At 47.4% G+C, this 15748-nt stretch overlaps 2 protein-coding genes across 4 annotated transcripts in view; one reads left to right on the top strand and one right to left on the bottom strand.

Annotated features, from left to right (window-relative positions):
• Window positions 1-27: 27 nt before the first annotated feature.
• Window positions 28-6278, top strand: LOC130406399 (coagulation factor VII). Of its 2 annotated transcripts, none has more exons than XM_056611948.1 (11): window positions 28-113; window positions 380-444; window positions 1476-1636; window positions 1935-1959; window positions 2699-2812; window positions 3121-3261; window positions 3515-4026; window positions 4425-4539; window positions 4687-4883; window positions 5034-5159; window positions 5892-6278. In XM_056611948.1, exons 2-11 carry the CDS (start codon window positions 381-383, stop codon window positions 6153-6155), a joined length of 1719 nt encoding a protein of 572 aa, XP_056467923.1. In that variant the 5' UTR covers window positions 28-113; window position 380; the 3' UTR covers window positions 6156-6278. The 2 variants fall into 2 exon arrangements, with proteins under 2 accessions (XP_056467923.1, XP_056467922.1); XM_056611947.1 differs by having other exon boundaries at window positions 64-113; window positions 218-444.
• Window positions 6279-6384: 106 nt separating this feature from the next.
• Window positions 6385-15748, bottom strand: part of masp1 (MBL associated serine protease 1) — an 11908-nt gene continuing 2544 nt past the window's right edge. Inside the window, exons 5-13 of one of the 2 annotated variants that reach the window (XM_056611940.1) lie at window positions 15582-15748; window positions 14735-14882; window positions 14318-14436; window positions 13533-13611; window positions 10896-11033; window positions 10661-10735; window positions 9191-9438; window positions 8252-8440; window positions 6385-7338 (exon numbers count right to left, since the gene is read on the bottom strand). The exon at window positions 15582-15748 is cut by the window's right edge and continues 30 nt beyond it. In XM_056611940.1, the coding sequence (XP_056467915.1) occupies window positions 6895-7338; window positions 8252-8440; window positions 9191-9438; window positions 10661-10735; window positions 10896-11033; window positions 13533-13611; window positions 14318-14436; window positions 14735-14882; window positions 15582-15748 (1607 nt within the window). In that variant the 3' untranslated portion in view covers window positions 6385-6894. Of the gene's footprint in view, window positions 7339-8251; window positions 8441-9190; window positions 9439-10660; window positions 10736-10895; window positions 11034-11744; window positions 11951-13532; window positions 13612-14317; window positions 14437-14734; window positions 14883-15581 lie in introns of those variants that run through there. The other variant, XM_056611941.1, reaches the window with a different exon arrangement.

Genomic DNA, 15748 nt, shown 5'->3' with positions numbered 1-15748 from the left:
GGGGTTCTTGGCCTCGATGCCACCGTCTGTGTGTCAATATTGTTTCTGGTTAAACCAATACATCAGATACTTTATGCCCCAGACTCTCGCTGGTCAACAGCAAGTAGAAACAGGTAAGATCTGAAACTGATATTTAACCATTTCCTCAAAATCCCATGTGGTACTTTTACTGTAGTATCACATAGTTTTTTTTGTTTAGTGTGACATTCCTGTAAAGCTCAGAGCAGAAGAATCAGGTGCCGAGTACAGTTTTACCCAATGACGCGGGACTACTCTATTCTAAATCAATTCTGGAGCTAGAGGCTGTGCTGTTGCCGTGGTTTGGGGCTGTGTTCTGTGAGTGGTTGCCTTGGTGATAGGCTATGTCTCCATCCACCAGGATGTTGTGGAGGGGGGTCTGGCTTCTGATGTTCACCCTGACGACGGTCGCAGTGGAGGCCCAAGGTGAAACTCTCACACTCCTCGTTACTCTGACCATCACTAGGCGCTATCTCCGGTCTATACCGCAAGTCTATGTATCTAGTCTATCTAGCTTGTATTTATCTTTAGGCTCTAACTCTGGCCTAAATGTCTAGTGTCTATCTATATCCAGCCTATATCTCTTTCTATATCTAGCCGATCTAGTCTGTATCTCGGGTCTATCTTTCCTGTATATCTCTATCTCTAGTGTCAGTATCTCTACTGTATCTAGCCTCTATCGCTTGTCTATCTCAAGCCTATATCTCTAGTACTTGTATCTCTAGTCCATCCAGCCTGTATCTCTATCTCTAGTCCATGTAGCTTGTATCTTTATCTCTAGTGTCTGTATCTATAGTATGACTGCATCTTAACAAGTCCATCAAACCTGTATCTCTAGCTGTAGATTATCTCGAGTGTTTGTATCTATAGTATGACTGTATCTCTCGTCTATCTAGCCTGTCCCTCTAGCTCTAGTCTATTTCTAGTGTTTGTGTCTCTAATATGGCTGTAACAATATCTCTAGTCAATCTAGCCTTTATTTATATCTCTAGGCTCTATCTCTAGTCTGTATCTCTGTGTATCTCAAATGGTTCTTGTCTCTGTGTATCTCTAACGGTTCTTGCCTCTGTGTATCTCAAACGGTTCTTGCCTCTGTGTATCTCTAAGAGTTCTTGCTTCTGTGTATCTCTAACGGTTCTTGCCTCTGTGTATCTCAAACGGTTCTTGCCTCTGTGTATCTCAAACGGTTCTTGCCTCTGTGTATCTCTAACGGTTCTGGTCTCAGTGTATCTCTAACGGTTCTTGCCTCTGTGTATCTCTAACGGTTCTTGCCTCTGTGTATCTCTAACGGTTCTTGCCTCTGTGTATCTCTAACGGTTCTTGCCTCTGTGTATCTCTAACGGTTCTTGCCTCTGTGTATCTCGAACAGTTCTTCCTTCTGTGTTCCTCTAACGGTTCTGGTCTCAGTGTATCTCTAACGGTTCTTGACTCTGTGCATCTCCAACGGTCCTCTCCAGTCTTCCTGGACCGGAATTCTGCAGAGAAGGTTCTGCGCTCCAGGCGTGCAAACAGCTTCCTGCTGGAGGAGCTCCGGCCTGGGAGCCTGGAGAGGGAGTGCTATGAGGAGACCTGCTCCAAGGAGGAGGCCACCGAGATATTCCAGAGCCGCGAGAAGACGGTAGAACATCCAGAACCTCAACCCCTAACATTGTACCATAGACCCAGTAGGTCTAGTACTTTCACTGTACCCTAGACCCAGTATTGATACCGTACCCTATCCGCATTATTAATACTACCCTGGGCCCAGTACTGATACTACCCTTGAACCAGTACTAATACTACCCTAGACCAAGAAGTGATACTACCATACATCCAGTACTGACGCTGTACCGTAGACCCAGTACTGACACTACCGTAGACCCAGCATGATGACTTATCTTTATGTCTGTTGTCTAACTGAGCTTCCTGTTTCCCAGATGGAGTTCTGGTATCGATACACTAGTGAGTACAGAAATACATTCTATTTCTAGATCTATTTGTTCCTGTATCTAGATCTCTTACCAATTTTATTTTGTTCTGTACCTGTACATGGTTTTATATGCTCTAGAAGACCTATGTGTGTATATTCTATGTGTTGTAGATCTGAACCCGTGTGGTTCTATATGTCTAGACCTATGTGTGTATATTCTATGTGTTGTAGATCTGAACCCGTGTGGTTTTATATGTCTAGACCTATGTGTGTATCTTCTATGTGTTGTAGATCTGAACCCGTGTGCTTCTATATGTCTAGACCTATGTATTTATCTTCTATGTGTTGTAGATCTGAACCTGTGTGGTTCTATATGTCTAGACCGATGTTTGTATCTTCTATGTGTTGTAGATCTGAACCTGTGTGGTTCTATATGTCTAGACCGATGTTTGTATCTTCTATGTGTTGTAGATCTGAACCCATGTGGTTCTATATGTCTAGACCTATGTGTGTATCTTCTATGTGTTGTAGATCTGAACCTGTGTGGTTCTATATGTCTAGACCGATGTTTGTATCTTCTATGTGTTGTAGATCTGAACCCATGTGGTTCTATATGTCTAGACCTATGTGTGTATCTTCTATGTGTTGTAGATCTGAACCTGTGTGGTTCTATATGTCTAGACCGATGTTTGTATCTTCTATGTGTTGTAGATCTGAACCCATGTGGTTCTATATGTCTAGACCTATGTGTGTATCTTCTATGTGTTGTAGATCTGAACCCGTGTGTGACCAACCGCTGTCTGAACGGAGGGATCTGCGTGGTGGACGGAGGACACTTCCTCTGCCTCTGTCCACCGCAGTTCCAAGGAGAGTCCTGTCAGACAGGTAGGTGGACAGACCGACAGACCGACAGACCGACAGACCGACCGACAGACCGACAGACAGACAGACAGACAGACAGACGGACGGACGGACGGACGGACGGACGGACAGACAGACAGACAGACAGACAGACAGACAGACAAAAAGAGAGTTAACAGACAGGTGATCAGACAGACAGACAGACAGACAGACACATACAGGTAGTCACCATCTAGACAGATAGATAGGTATACACTAGACCATAATAGTATAACAGCCTCATATCCTGTGTTAGTCTGTTCTTAACCGCCCGTCTGTCCGTCTGTCTGTAGAGGTGCAGGAGTGTCGCTATAGAAACGGTGGATGTCTCCAGTACTGCAGCGAGCGGATCGGGGACGGCACGCCGGGGGTCCAGTGTGGCTGTGCTGCCGGGTACCAGCTAGACCCGGACGGACAACACTGCTCAAAGACAGGTCAGACCTGGACCAACCTGGTCCTAACTGGTCTAACCTGGTCTGACCTGGGCTAACCTGGACTAACCTGGTCTGACCCGGTCTAACCCAGGCTAACCTGGTTTGACCTGGACTAACCTGTACTAACCTGGACAAAACTGGTCCAACCTGCACTAACCTGGATTTACCTGGACTAAGCAGTCTAACCTAAACTAACTTGTCTAGGTCTAGGTTAACTCGTGGAATAGCTAACTTGTTCTCGCTGTGGTTTCAGTCACCTTCCCGTGTGGAGTGAAGCGGAACCAGCCCTACCACTACGGCAGATCCCTCAACCCTGAGCTGCCCAACGCCTCAGGCAACATCACCACAGAGACCAACATCACCACGGAGACCAACGTCACCACGGAGACCAACGTTGCCACAGAGACCAACGTTACCACGGAGACCAACATCACCACGGAGCTCAACGTTACCGCGGATACCAACGTCACCACAGAGACGGGCGTTACTGTGAAAACCAATGTTACCCTGGAAACCAACATCACCACGGAGATGGACGCAACCACCAAGACAAACATTACCGCGGAAAAGGAGATTCCCAAGGAGACCGATGTCACCGTGGAGACGGAGGGCACCACAGACGTCTTGGAATCGAGGCCGGTCGGGACCTTCAGGGTGTTGGAGGAGGAGAACTGGGCCGCCCCGGAGGCAGAGGGGCAGGGGGACACCCTGGACCCGAGGATCGTCGGGGGGAACCTGGAGGGGCAGGGGGAGAGTCCTTGGCAGGTACTTGAGAGGGCTCACCCTTTGACATGCTTCCTTCCGCTCAAAGAACCCTCCTTCTGACAGCTACTTCTCGCCAGACTGCAGTGGAAGAATTTTGGTGTCACCTCAACGTTTTTCATTTTTTGGTGGCGACGGTGCTATTACTGCATTTAAATAAATTCTATATCATGGCAAAACATTTTATTGCCGCCAAATATTGGCATCCATGACGTCGAAATACTGGGCACTTTATGAGCAGTAAGCAATATTGTTCAACTTTTGAGGAGACTTTCGGGTTTTCACTGTCATCTGGTGTCATACGAGCTGTACCCTCCGATCTAGCATATACAAGAATATACAAAAATGTGTGTGCGTGCTTGTGTGTTTGTTTGTGTGCTCGTGTTGGTCCGTGTGTGTAGGTTCTGCTCCACAGGAAGGACGGGTATGGGTTCTGTGGCGGTACTTTGGTCTCAGATCGCTGGGTCGTGTCTGCAGCTCACTGCTTCGAACAGAGCCCTGACCACGTCACAGTAGGTGAATACCTCTCTGTCTGTCTGACAGCCTGCCCGTATACCTGTGTGTCTGTCTGCCCTTGTCTGTTCGACCACTTGCTCTGTTGGTCTGTCTATCTGTCTGACCACGTGTCTGTCTACCTTTCTTCGGCCGCCCGTCTGTCTGCAGGGGATTATGATAAGAAGCGGCTGGACCCAGGGGAGCAAGTGATTAAGGTGGAGAAGGTGTTCCTCCACCCTCACTTCCACTCCTACACCTTCGACAGCGATGTGGCTCTCATCTTCCTGGCCGAGCAGGTGGTGCTGGGGCCCACTGCCCTCCCGGTCTGCCTGCCAACCCCCCAGCTGGCCTCCTACCTGCACAAGGTACTGCTACTGGTCCCACTAGAGCTTCTGGTTATACGGGGTACTGCAAGTACAACAACTGTCTGCCACTGGTAGTCCTGGGAGCTGCCCGGTACAACCACACTCTGCTACTTGTTCTACTGGTTCTAGTGGGAGATGTGTTGTTTGCAGGATGACGCCTGGGGGGATGTGACGGGCTGGGGGGCCATGCAGTACCTCGGGCCGTCCTCTCGGTTCCTCCGGAAGGTGGTGGTCCCGCTGGTCAATCGGCAGAAATGCATTGATTCTACAGAACAGGTGAGATGCCTCCTGGTTCTCCTCTTTCGTCCCTGCATCCTTCTGTCCCTCCTCTATCATCCCTCCATCATTCTGTCTCTCTATCAGCCCTCCATCGTTCTGTCTCTATCATTCCTCCATCATTGTGTCCCTCCTCTACCATCTCTTCATCAGAATGTCTCTCTGTCATCCCTCCATCATTCTGTTTCTCCTCTTTTCATGCCTCCATCATCTTGTCTCTCCTCTACCCTCTCTCCATCATTCTGTCTCTCCTCTTCATCTCTCCATCATTCTGTCTCTCTATCATCCCTCCTTCATTCTGTCTCTCCTCGACCATCTTTCCATCATTCTGTCTCTCCTCTTCTCTCATCATACTGTCTCTCTATCATCCCTCCTTCATTCTGTCTCTCCTCGACCATCTTTCCATCATTCTGTCTCTCCTCTTCCATCTCTCCATCATACTGTCTCTCTATCGCCCCTTCATCATACTGTCTCTCTATCATCCCTCCATCATTCTGTCTCTCCTCAACCATCATTCTGTCTCTCCTCTTCCATCTCTCCATCATACTGTCTCTCTATCATCCCTCCATCATTCTGTCTCTCCTCTTCCATCCATCCATCTGTCACGACAGATGGATGGATGGTAGGTAACAGACGAATGTCAGGGAGAAGGAGGTTCTAAAGCAGTGCTAAAGGGGTTCTGATTGGTTCTAAATGGTTCTTAGGGTTTACTCTTGGTTCTGTGGTCTGCAGGTGATCACAGACAACATGTTCTGCGCCGGGTACATGGAGGCCGCCCGGGACGCCTGCAGCGGGGACAGCGGCGGGCCCCTGGTGGTGCACTACCGCGGCACCACCTTCCTGTTGGGCGTGGTCAGCTGGGGGGAGAAGTGTGCTGACAAGGGGAAGTACGGCGTGTACACACGCCTCGCCAACTTCCTGTCGTGGATCAACGAAACCATGGACCGGCACGAGAGGAACCAGACCCTGAGCCGAGGAACCGGGCCCAGAACCTGACCTCCGTGGCCCAGGCGGTCTAAGGACTAAGCACACTGTTCTCCCCACAACTCGACATAAGAGGCAACAGTTACTTATACACATGATTTGAATAAAAGTATGTTACAAACTCTTCATACAAGTCTTGACAGGACTTCTTACGTGTCTTCAGAAGTTTAAACGTGTCCTATTCATTTTTTTTAACGACATTTAAATAATGAAGCAAGGAGACAGGGATTATTATCTCCAAATGTTGTTTTTACTTTCAGTACAAAAATGTTTATAGAATCAATTAATTGTCTCAGTTTAATATCCAAGTAGGCTTAACAACAGTTTCCTCAAAAAAAGCCTCAATGTGAACAGCACCTGGTACAGTAGCTGCTAGCTTATTTAGCTGCCACATAGTTTAGCTTTTGGACATTATGACTCTTCAGAGAACCAAATAGCTTATTTTCTCATCCCTCTTCTCTCTTTCTCCCTCATCTATGACATATGATTTAAAGCTAGCCTTTGCTAAATTATAAAAAAAACCTAAGCTATTACAGAAAGCTAGCCTATTTAACAATATGCAAAGCTAAGCTACTATATGAAGCTAGCATATTCTACAGTATAAAAAACAAAGCTTTTAAATGAAGCTAACCTATTAAATGGAGCTATAGGACACTACTATACTGCAGTAGTGGCTGTGAAGTGGTTTATTATGAGGTAATAATAAAGGAGTGTGTAAAGATCTTCAAACTCAGGTGAGATAGTATCCAGGTCAGTCAGTATCCAGATGAGTTAGTATCCAGCTGATGTAGTTGGAGACTCGGGTGTAGACCCCGTACACCCTCTGGCTCCCACAGTCCTCGGGCCCCCCCCATGAAACCAGGCCAAACACGGCCCACCTCTGCTGCCCCTCATCCTGCATGACGAACGCCCCCCCACTGTCCCCCAGGCAGGTGTCACGGCCCCCCTCGTAGAAGCCGGCGCAGAACATGTTGCGGGTGATGTTGTAGGCGAGGGAGCGCGAGGCGTAGCTCGCCTCACACTCCGCCTGCTCCACCACCGGCAGCTTCACGTACTGCAGCGTCTCAGAGGTCGTGTTGGGGTCGGAGGTCAGGCTGGGGTGGAAGGTCAGACCGGAGGACGCTTTGGAGGGGGAGGAGATGCCCCAGCCTGCCACCAGTCCCAGGGTGTTGGGGAGGGGAGTCGGCCAGTCGTCCTACAAGGACACAAGATGGACACTCAGTATACACTAGTACCTCTTAGTCTACACTAGTACCTCTTAGTCTACACTAGTACCTCTTAGTCTACACTAGTACCTCCAAGTTTAGACCAGTACCTCCAAGTTTACACTAGTACCTCTTAGTCTACACTAGTACCTCCAAGTTTACACTAGTCGTCTACACACTAGTACCTCCAAGTTTACACTAGTACCTCTTAGTCTACACTAGTACCTCCAAGTTTACACTAGTACCTCTTAGTCTACACTAGTACCTCTTAGTCTACACTAGTACCTCCATGTTTACACTAGTACCTCTTAGTCTACACTAGTACCTCCAAGTTTACACTAGTACCTCTTAGTCTACACTAGTACCTCTAAGTCTACACTAGTACCTCCAAGTTTACACTAGTACCTCTTAGTCTACACTAGTACCTCTTAGTCTACACTAGTACCTCTTAGTCTACACTAGTACCTCCAAGTTTACACTAGTACCTCTTAGTCTACACTAGTAGTACCTCCAAGTTTACACTAGTACCTCCAAGTTTACATTAGTACCTCTTAGTCTACACTAGTACCTCTTAGTCTACACTAGTACCTCCAAGTTTACACTAGTACCTCTTAGTCTACACTAGTACGTCCAAGTTTACACTAGTACCTCTTAGTCTACACTAGTACGTCCAAGTTAAAACTAGTACCTCTTAGTCTACACTAGTACCTCTTAGTCTACACTAGTACAAGTTAAAACTATTACCGCTTAGTATAAACTAGTACCTCTTAGTCTACACTAGTACCTCCAAGTTAAAACTAGTACTGCTTGGTATAAACTAGTACCTCTTAGTCTACACTAGTACCTCTAAGTCTTGATGATAGACATCCATGGTCTGTAGGAGTGACCTGGCCACTGACTCACCTGGCCGTGTGGTTTGGGGAGGCACACGGGCCGGATCAGCCCCGTGAAGCGGACCGGGCGGTCCAGCCTCAGCAGGGCGATGTCGTTGTTGTAGTTGAGGGGCTGGAAGTCTGGATGGAGAAGAACCTGGTCCACCGAACGCCGGGTTGAGCGATGCTTATCCCTGACGTCATGGAGACCCAGAAACACCTGGGGCCAGAGAGAAGGTCACCATCAGCAAGACCGCGGGATGGTCAGGCTGCTGCTGCCATGGTTACCAATGACTTCCTCCGCCGTTGCGCCATGAAGTCCCACCTAGTGTGGCCCTGGTGTTGACCAAGCGCTAACACCAGCCTACGGTCTTAACATCGCTAGATATGGTCAGAGAGGCAAAGTGTCAAAAAGTTAAAAAGAGATGGATGGCCAGATAGACAGATGGATAGACTGACAGATGGACGCCCGGACAGACAGATGGACGGACTGACTGACAGATGGACGGACTGACGGACAGATGGACGGACAGACAGACAGATGGACGGACTGACGGACACATGGACGGACAGACAGAGAGATGGACGGACTGACAGACAGATGGACAGACTTACAGACCGATGGACGGACTGACAGACAGATGGTCAGACTGACAGATGGACGGACTGACAGATGGACGGACTGACGGACAGATGGACTGACTGACAGACAGATGGACAGACTGACAGACGGACGGACTGACGGACAGATGGACGGACTGACAGATGGACGGTCTGACAGACAGATGGACGCCCTGACAGACAGATGGACGCCCGACAGACAGATGGACGCCCTGACAGACAGATGGGTGCCCTGACAGACAGATGGACGCCCTGACAGACAGATGGGTGCCCTGACAGACAGATGGACGCCCGACAGACAGATGGACGCCCTGACAGACAGATGGACGCCCGACAGACACTAGGGCACCGTGATGTGTTCGGTCTCCAGGGGCACCACGCTGGCGTCCCTCCTCTGGGAGTGCAGGACGTGTGCGGCGGTGAGAACCCAGCGCTCCGACAGCAGGGCCCCGGCCCCGAACCAGCGGGCGGCGGGGACCCGGGACGCGTCCTCCACGGCCAGCAGCACCTGCCAGGGGACCAGGCCCGGGGGCGCGGCCCGGCCCCCCACCACCCGGCGCTGCTGCTGGGCCAGGGGGCGGGACGGCAGGCCGCAGACTGGACACACACACACACACACACACACACACACACACACACACACACACACACACACACACACACACACACAATACATACTTTAAGCATCTAATTCACACACATTCATGTGTAAACCACACACACACGCACACACACACACACACACACACACACACACACACACACACACTCATACACATACATAATACATTAACATTCATATATAAATACACACATACACAGACATATATTAAAACACATTATATGTAATTTAAACACCTTACACACATAATACACACTGTACACATGTAACACACACACACACACACACACACACACATACAGGCAAATGTGGTTTACGAGACCAATCTTGCAAATTCATGCGTGGCGGTGGTTTATGAGACCACACCTAACGCAGAATCTGGCGAACTTAAAAGACATATCAACATTTTTAATTTTATCTGCAGAACACAAATCTGACTTCAAAATGATAATTTCTCTTTTAGAAAAAAATGTGTTGACACTCGACACTCAAGTGTTGACACTCGACACTCGACACTCAAGTGTTGACACTCGACACTCGACGCTCAAGTGTTGACACTCGACATTCAAGTGTTGACACTCGACACTCAAGTGTTGACACTCGACACTCAAGTGTTGACACTCGACACTCAACACTCGACACTCAAGTGTTGACACTCGACACTCGACACCCAAGTGTTGACACTCGACACTCGACACTCAAGTGTTGACACTCGACACTCAAGTGTTGACACTCGACACTCGACACTCAAGTGTTGACACTCGACACTCGACACCCAATTGTTGACACTCGACACTCAAGTGTTGACACTCGACACTCAAGCGTCGACACTCGACACTCAAGTGTTGACACTCGACACACAAGTGTTGACACTCGACTGTCGACACTCGACACTCAAGTGTTGACACTCGACACTCAAGTGTTGACACTCGACACTCAAGTGTTGACACTCAAGCGTTGACACTCGACACTCAAGTGTTGACACTCGACACTCAAGCGTTGACACTCGACACTCAAGTGTTGACACACACACACACACACACACACACACACACACACACACACACACACACACACACACACACACACCCACACCCACACATACAGAATAGCTTCTAAATATACCCATGGAAAGTGTAGTAAGTTGTGTGTTAGTGATGTATATTGTATAGTTAGTGATGTATCTGAGCTGGTTACCTGGGATACAGGTCGGCAGGTCGGTACCAAGTTCTGAGTTTGTCCAAATTCCTCCTTCAGAACAGTTGTAGGAACCTGAACAGGTAATATTGTTACATTATAGTAATGGTTAAAAAATAATGTGTGTCTAGCATAGTGTAATTTAGTTGTAAAGTATATTGACTTGAGCATGAGGAAGAGGATGAGGCAGATATAGCGTAGTTTATCATAGTTATAGTATAGTTTTGAGGCCTACTGGTGATGTTGGGCTGGAGCTGGAAGGCGTCTCCTTCACAGCTGAGCTGCATGGTAGCGCCAAACCGTGTGCTGTTGTCATGACTACCAAACACCACACGAGCCAAGGGCGGCACCTCCGGACTCCCACAATCCACCACTGCAGCAGAGCAGAGCGAGGGAGGAGTCTGATTGATCACACCCTCCAAGTCTTTATATTGATCACGTCTTTAAGTTGTTTATATTGATAACATCCTCAAAGTATTTATATTGATCACATCCTTAAGTTCTTTACATTGATCACATCCTACAATTATTTATATTGATCACATCCTACAAGTCATTATGGTGATCACATACAAGTCTTTATGGGGATCACATACAAGTCTTTATGGGGATCACATCCCACATGGCTTTATGGTGATCACATCCTACACATCTTCATACTAACTACATTCTACAAGTTTTTATATGGATCACATCCTACAAGTCTTTATATCAATCACATCCTAAAATGCTTAAAATGACCCTGCATCCTGGAACATGTACTAGACAGATCTGCAGCTGGAGGACCTGATCGCTGTTAGGTCATTCACAAATGTTGTATAAGGTTCGGAGGCACTTTGTACTTGCTTCACTCGCTAGACCTGTCTCCAGCAGTCCGTGAGGGACATGATCCTGTGCCCTACGACTATTTGTTTGTTTTTTACCGGTACTTTTTATTTTTTTGTTAAATTTTGTATGAAACTGCTATCTGGGCCACGCCTCCTTCGAAAAGAAGATATTTTAATCTCAATTGGACTTGCCTGGTAAAATAAAGGTTGAATAGAATAATAATAAAAAGTCAGTCATTAGTCCCATTAGTCACAACGTACAAATGCACAAATACAGCTCATTGAATGTTTAATTTATTGAAAGTTTGGTCACTAAGAATTTCGGCAAAACCACGTGTGATTGGTTCGTCATCAGTGATGTCATGGACCTATTATACCAGAGCTCTGTGCCAATCACTCTAATCTACGATCTGATTGGTCAGAAGGTTGGGCTGTTATCACTGGCTCCTCCCTGCTCCTGTTTCTAGAGGAGAGAAGAGAGAGACAGAGAGAGACAGAGAGAGTGAGAGAAAGCGAGGTAGAGAGAGAGAGAGAGAGAGAGAGAGAGAGAGAGAGAGAGAGAGAGAGAGAGAGAGAGAGAGAGAGAGACAGAGAGACAGAGACAGAGACAGAGAGAGAGAGAGAGAGAGAGAGAGAGAGACAGAGACAGAGACAGAGACAGAGACAGAGAGAGAGAGAGAGAGAGAGAGAGAGAGAGAGAGAGAGAGAGAGAGAGAGAGAGATAGATAGAAAGAGGTAGAGAGAGGTAGAGAGAGAGAGGTAGAGAGAGAGAGTGAGGGAGAGGTAGAGAGAGATATAAATGAAAGATGTAGTAAAGTATGGAAGGGAGTATTTAGCATGCTGTTGTTCTAGGCAACCAAACCTCTCTGATGTCGCCATGGTGGTATAACGTTAGAAATATATATTTCTTGCTATATATTATTATCGTGGTTGTGTTTCATTTTAAGGAATTGCAGTTTAGCGCCTTGCTGAAGCTACGGCCATAATGATTGATTGATTGTTCTCAGTGTCATATAGCAAGGGATTTTGGATAGGTTAAATTATATCATTAAGGTCTATAATTAGGCTCTATTGTTAAGTTATATAATATTTAATATTTATGAGATCTCTCAGAGATGGTGCACGTATTATTGAGTGGACAGCTGCTCCCTGTGCAGGACAGCAGGTGGGGCCTGGTGTAGCGATACAGGTGAGATGAGCTGTTCTTACTGTGACTCTGAGCTGTTCTTCCTGTGACTCTGAGCTGTACTTACTGTGACTCTGAGCTGTTCTTACTGTGACTCTGAGCTGTTCTTCCTGTGACTCCGAGCTGTTCTCACTGTGAATCTGAGCTGTTCTTACTGTGACTCTGAGCTGTTCTTACTGTGACTCTGAGTTGTTCTTACTGTGACTCTGAGCTGTTCTTCCTGTGACTCTGAGCTGTTCTTACTGTGACTCTGAGCTGTACTTACTGTGACTCTGAGCTGTTCTTACTGTGACTCTGAGTTGTTCTTACTGTGACTCTGAGCTGTTCTTCCTGTGACTCTGAGCTGTTCTTACTGTGACTCTGAGCTGTTCTTCCTGTGACTCTGAGCTGTTCTTACTGTGACTCTGAGCTGTTCTTACTGTGACTCTGAGCTGTTCTTACTGTGACTCTGTGCAGTTCTTCCTGTGACTCTGAGCTGTTCTTACTGTGACTCTGAGCTGTTCTTACTGTGACTCTGAGTGGTTCTATCTGTGACTCTGAGCTGTTCTTACTGTGATTCTGAGCTGTTCATCCTGTGACTCCGAGCTGTTCTCACTGGGAATCTGAGCTGTTCTTACTGTGACTCTGAGCTGTACTTACTGTGACTCTGAGCTGTTCTTCCTGTGACTCTGAGCTGTTCTTACTGTGACTCTGAGCTGTTCTTACTGTGACTCTGAGCGGTTCTATCTGTGACTCTGAGCTGTTCTTACTGTGACTCTGAGCTGTTCTTACTGTGACTCTGAGAAGTTCTTCCTGTGACTCTGAGCTGTTCTCACTGTGACTCTGAGTGGTTCTTCCTGTGACTCTGAGCCGTTCTTACTTTGACACTGTGGAACATCACTGCTCCATGACCCGTCTTTCTGGCAGTCCAACTGGTAGTGGTCCAGATACTCTTCACCCTGGAGACACAACAGTATTGTATATATATATATATCGCATTGTTAAACTATTGTGTTGTGACTACTAGATGGCGATAGCAGCCCTCCATCGCCCCACTCAACTAGGGTCGCCACCATCATCCAAAATTTGATGTCAACAAACCAAAAATAGTCGGAAAGCATACAGAAACTATTGATAGTTATTGTGACGATCACATTATTAAAAATAAACTTTTTTTTTTGGGAGCATGCTTTTGCAAGTAGTTCACTGCCCCACCTGCCCATATTGACGGCACACGCCTGTCCAGATAAAGGGTGGGGCTACAGGTAGATACAGTGGAGCTGCAGGTAGATACAGGTGAAGCTACAGGTGGAGCTATAGGTAGATACAGGTGGAGCTACAGGTAGATACAAGTGAAGCTACAGGTGGAGCTAAAGGTAGATACAGGTGGAGTTACAGGTAGGTACAGGTGGAGTTACAGGTATAGACAGGTGGAGCTACAGGTGGTGCTACAGGTAGATACAGGTGGAGCTACAAGTAGATACAGGTGGAGCTACAGGTAGAGCTACAGGTACATACAGGTGGAGCTAGAGATAGACACAGGTAGAGCTACAGGGAGATATGGGTGGAGCTACAGGGAGATACAGTTGGAGCTAGAGATAGATACGGGTGGAGCTAGAGATAGATACGGGTGGAGCTAAAGGTAGATACGGCTGGAGTTTATACCTTCCGCAGCTTGTATCCAGGCAGACAGGTAACCAGGACGTGATCTCTAAAGCTGTATTCTGATTGGATGGGATTCAGCAGGCCATTGGCAGGACTCAACAGAACCGGACACTGACTTCCTGTTAATACGTAAGCAGACAAAACATAAGTATGGTGTACTTCAGGCGTGTGCCCCTGTACTTGTGCAGGTGTGTGTCCCTGTAGTTGTCAAGGTGTGTGTACCTGTACTTGCGTAGGTGTGTGTACCTGTAACTGTGTAGGCGTGTGTCCCTGAAGCTGTGTAGGTGTGTGTACCTGTAATTGTGTAGGTGTGTGTACCTGAAGTTGTGAATTGTTTGTGTTGCTGCGGTTGTGCAGCTGTGTGTACCTGTAGTTATTTAAGTGTGTATTAACCAGTAGTTATGTCGGTGTGTTTACCTGTAGTGGTGTAGGTGAGACTCCATCCCAGGTTGTCTCCTGAGTCGTCTGTGTGGAAGTTGACCAACACCAGGTGGCTCTTAGTCACAACCCGACCAGGGGAACGTCCTCCGCAATACCGACCCAACTCTCTGCCTCCTGCAATCACCTACACACATCGGACCAGTTGTAGTAGTAGGACACTAGTAGTGGTAGTATAGTAGTAGCAGTAGTGGTAGTAGTATTATTATAGTAGTGTAGGTATTGTTGCGTGCGTGCTGGTTGTAGCATTCCTTAGCTAAATACTGAGGAATTTATACCACAAGATTTATTCGACGTGTGTGTGTGTGCGTGTGTGTGTGTGTGTGTGTGTGTGGTTATAACTCTGCTCAGAGCTGGATTGGGATTATATGAAATCCCAGATTTCAAACATTCCGATCCCTGCTGACTGTAGAAGACAATGGATGTGCATTACCTTTATATAGTATTTGTGTGTGTTTTGTGGGTATATATAGTGTGCGTATAATGTGTTGTTTGTGCGTGTGTAGTATATGTGTGGGTGGGGTCAGAGGGGGTTCGGAGTGTTTAGTGTAGAATGTTTAAAGTACAGTGTGTGTGTGTGTGTGTGTGTGTGTGTGTGTGTGTGTGTGTGTGTGTGTGTGTGTGTGTGTGTGTGTGTGTGTGTGTGTGTGTGTGTGTGTGCATACAACGTGCGTGTATAGTGTATTGTGTGTGTGTGTGTGCGAATAGTGTATTGTTTGTGTGTGTATAGCATGTGTGTGTCTGTGTGTGTGCGTATAGTGTATATAGTGTGTGTGTAGTGTATAGTGTGTGTAGCGTGTAGTGTATAGTGTGTGTGAGGTGTGACCTGGATGTAGTCGTAGGGGCAGGGCAGGTCAGGGTGGTCCTCCACGTCGAAGGTGGGGTTAAAGAGCAGCTCCACCACCAGGCCCTCCTCCACCTGGATGCTGTAGCTGCAGTCTGAGCTTTTGGGGTACGGGAGGGGGTGGTCCACGCTGCTGAACCCCCCGGTCC

Source organism: Gadus chalcogrammus, chromosome 16 (genome assembly GCF_026213295.1).
Source record: "Gadus chalcogrammus isolate NIFS_2021 chromosome 16, NIFS_Gcha_1.0, whole genome shotgun sequence".
NCBI classification, from domain to species: domain Eukaryota; kingdom Metazoa; phylum Chordata; class Actinopteri; order Gadiformes; family Gadidae; genus Gadus; species Gadus chalcogrammus.
Note: the sequence above shows the minus strand (reverse complement) of the source record. Positions and strands in the feature narration are given on the sequence as shown.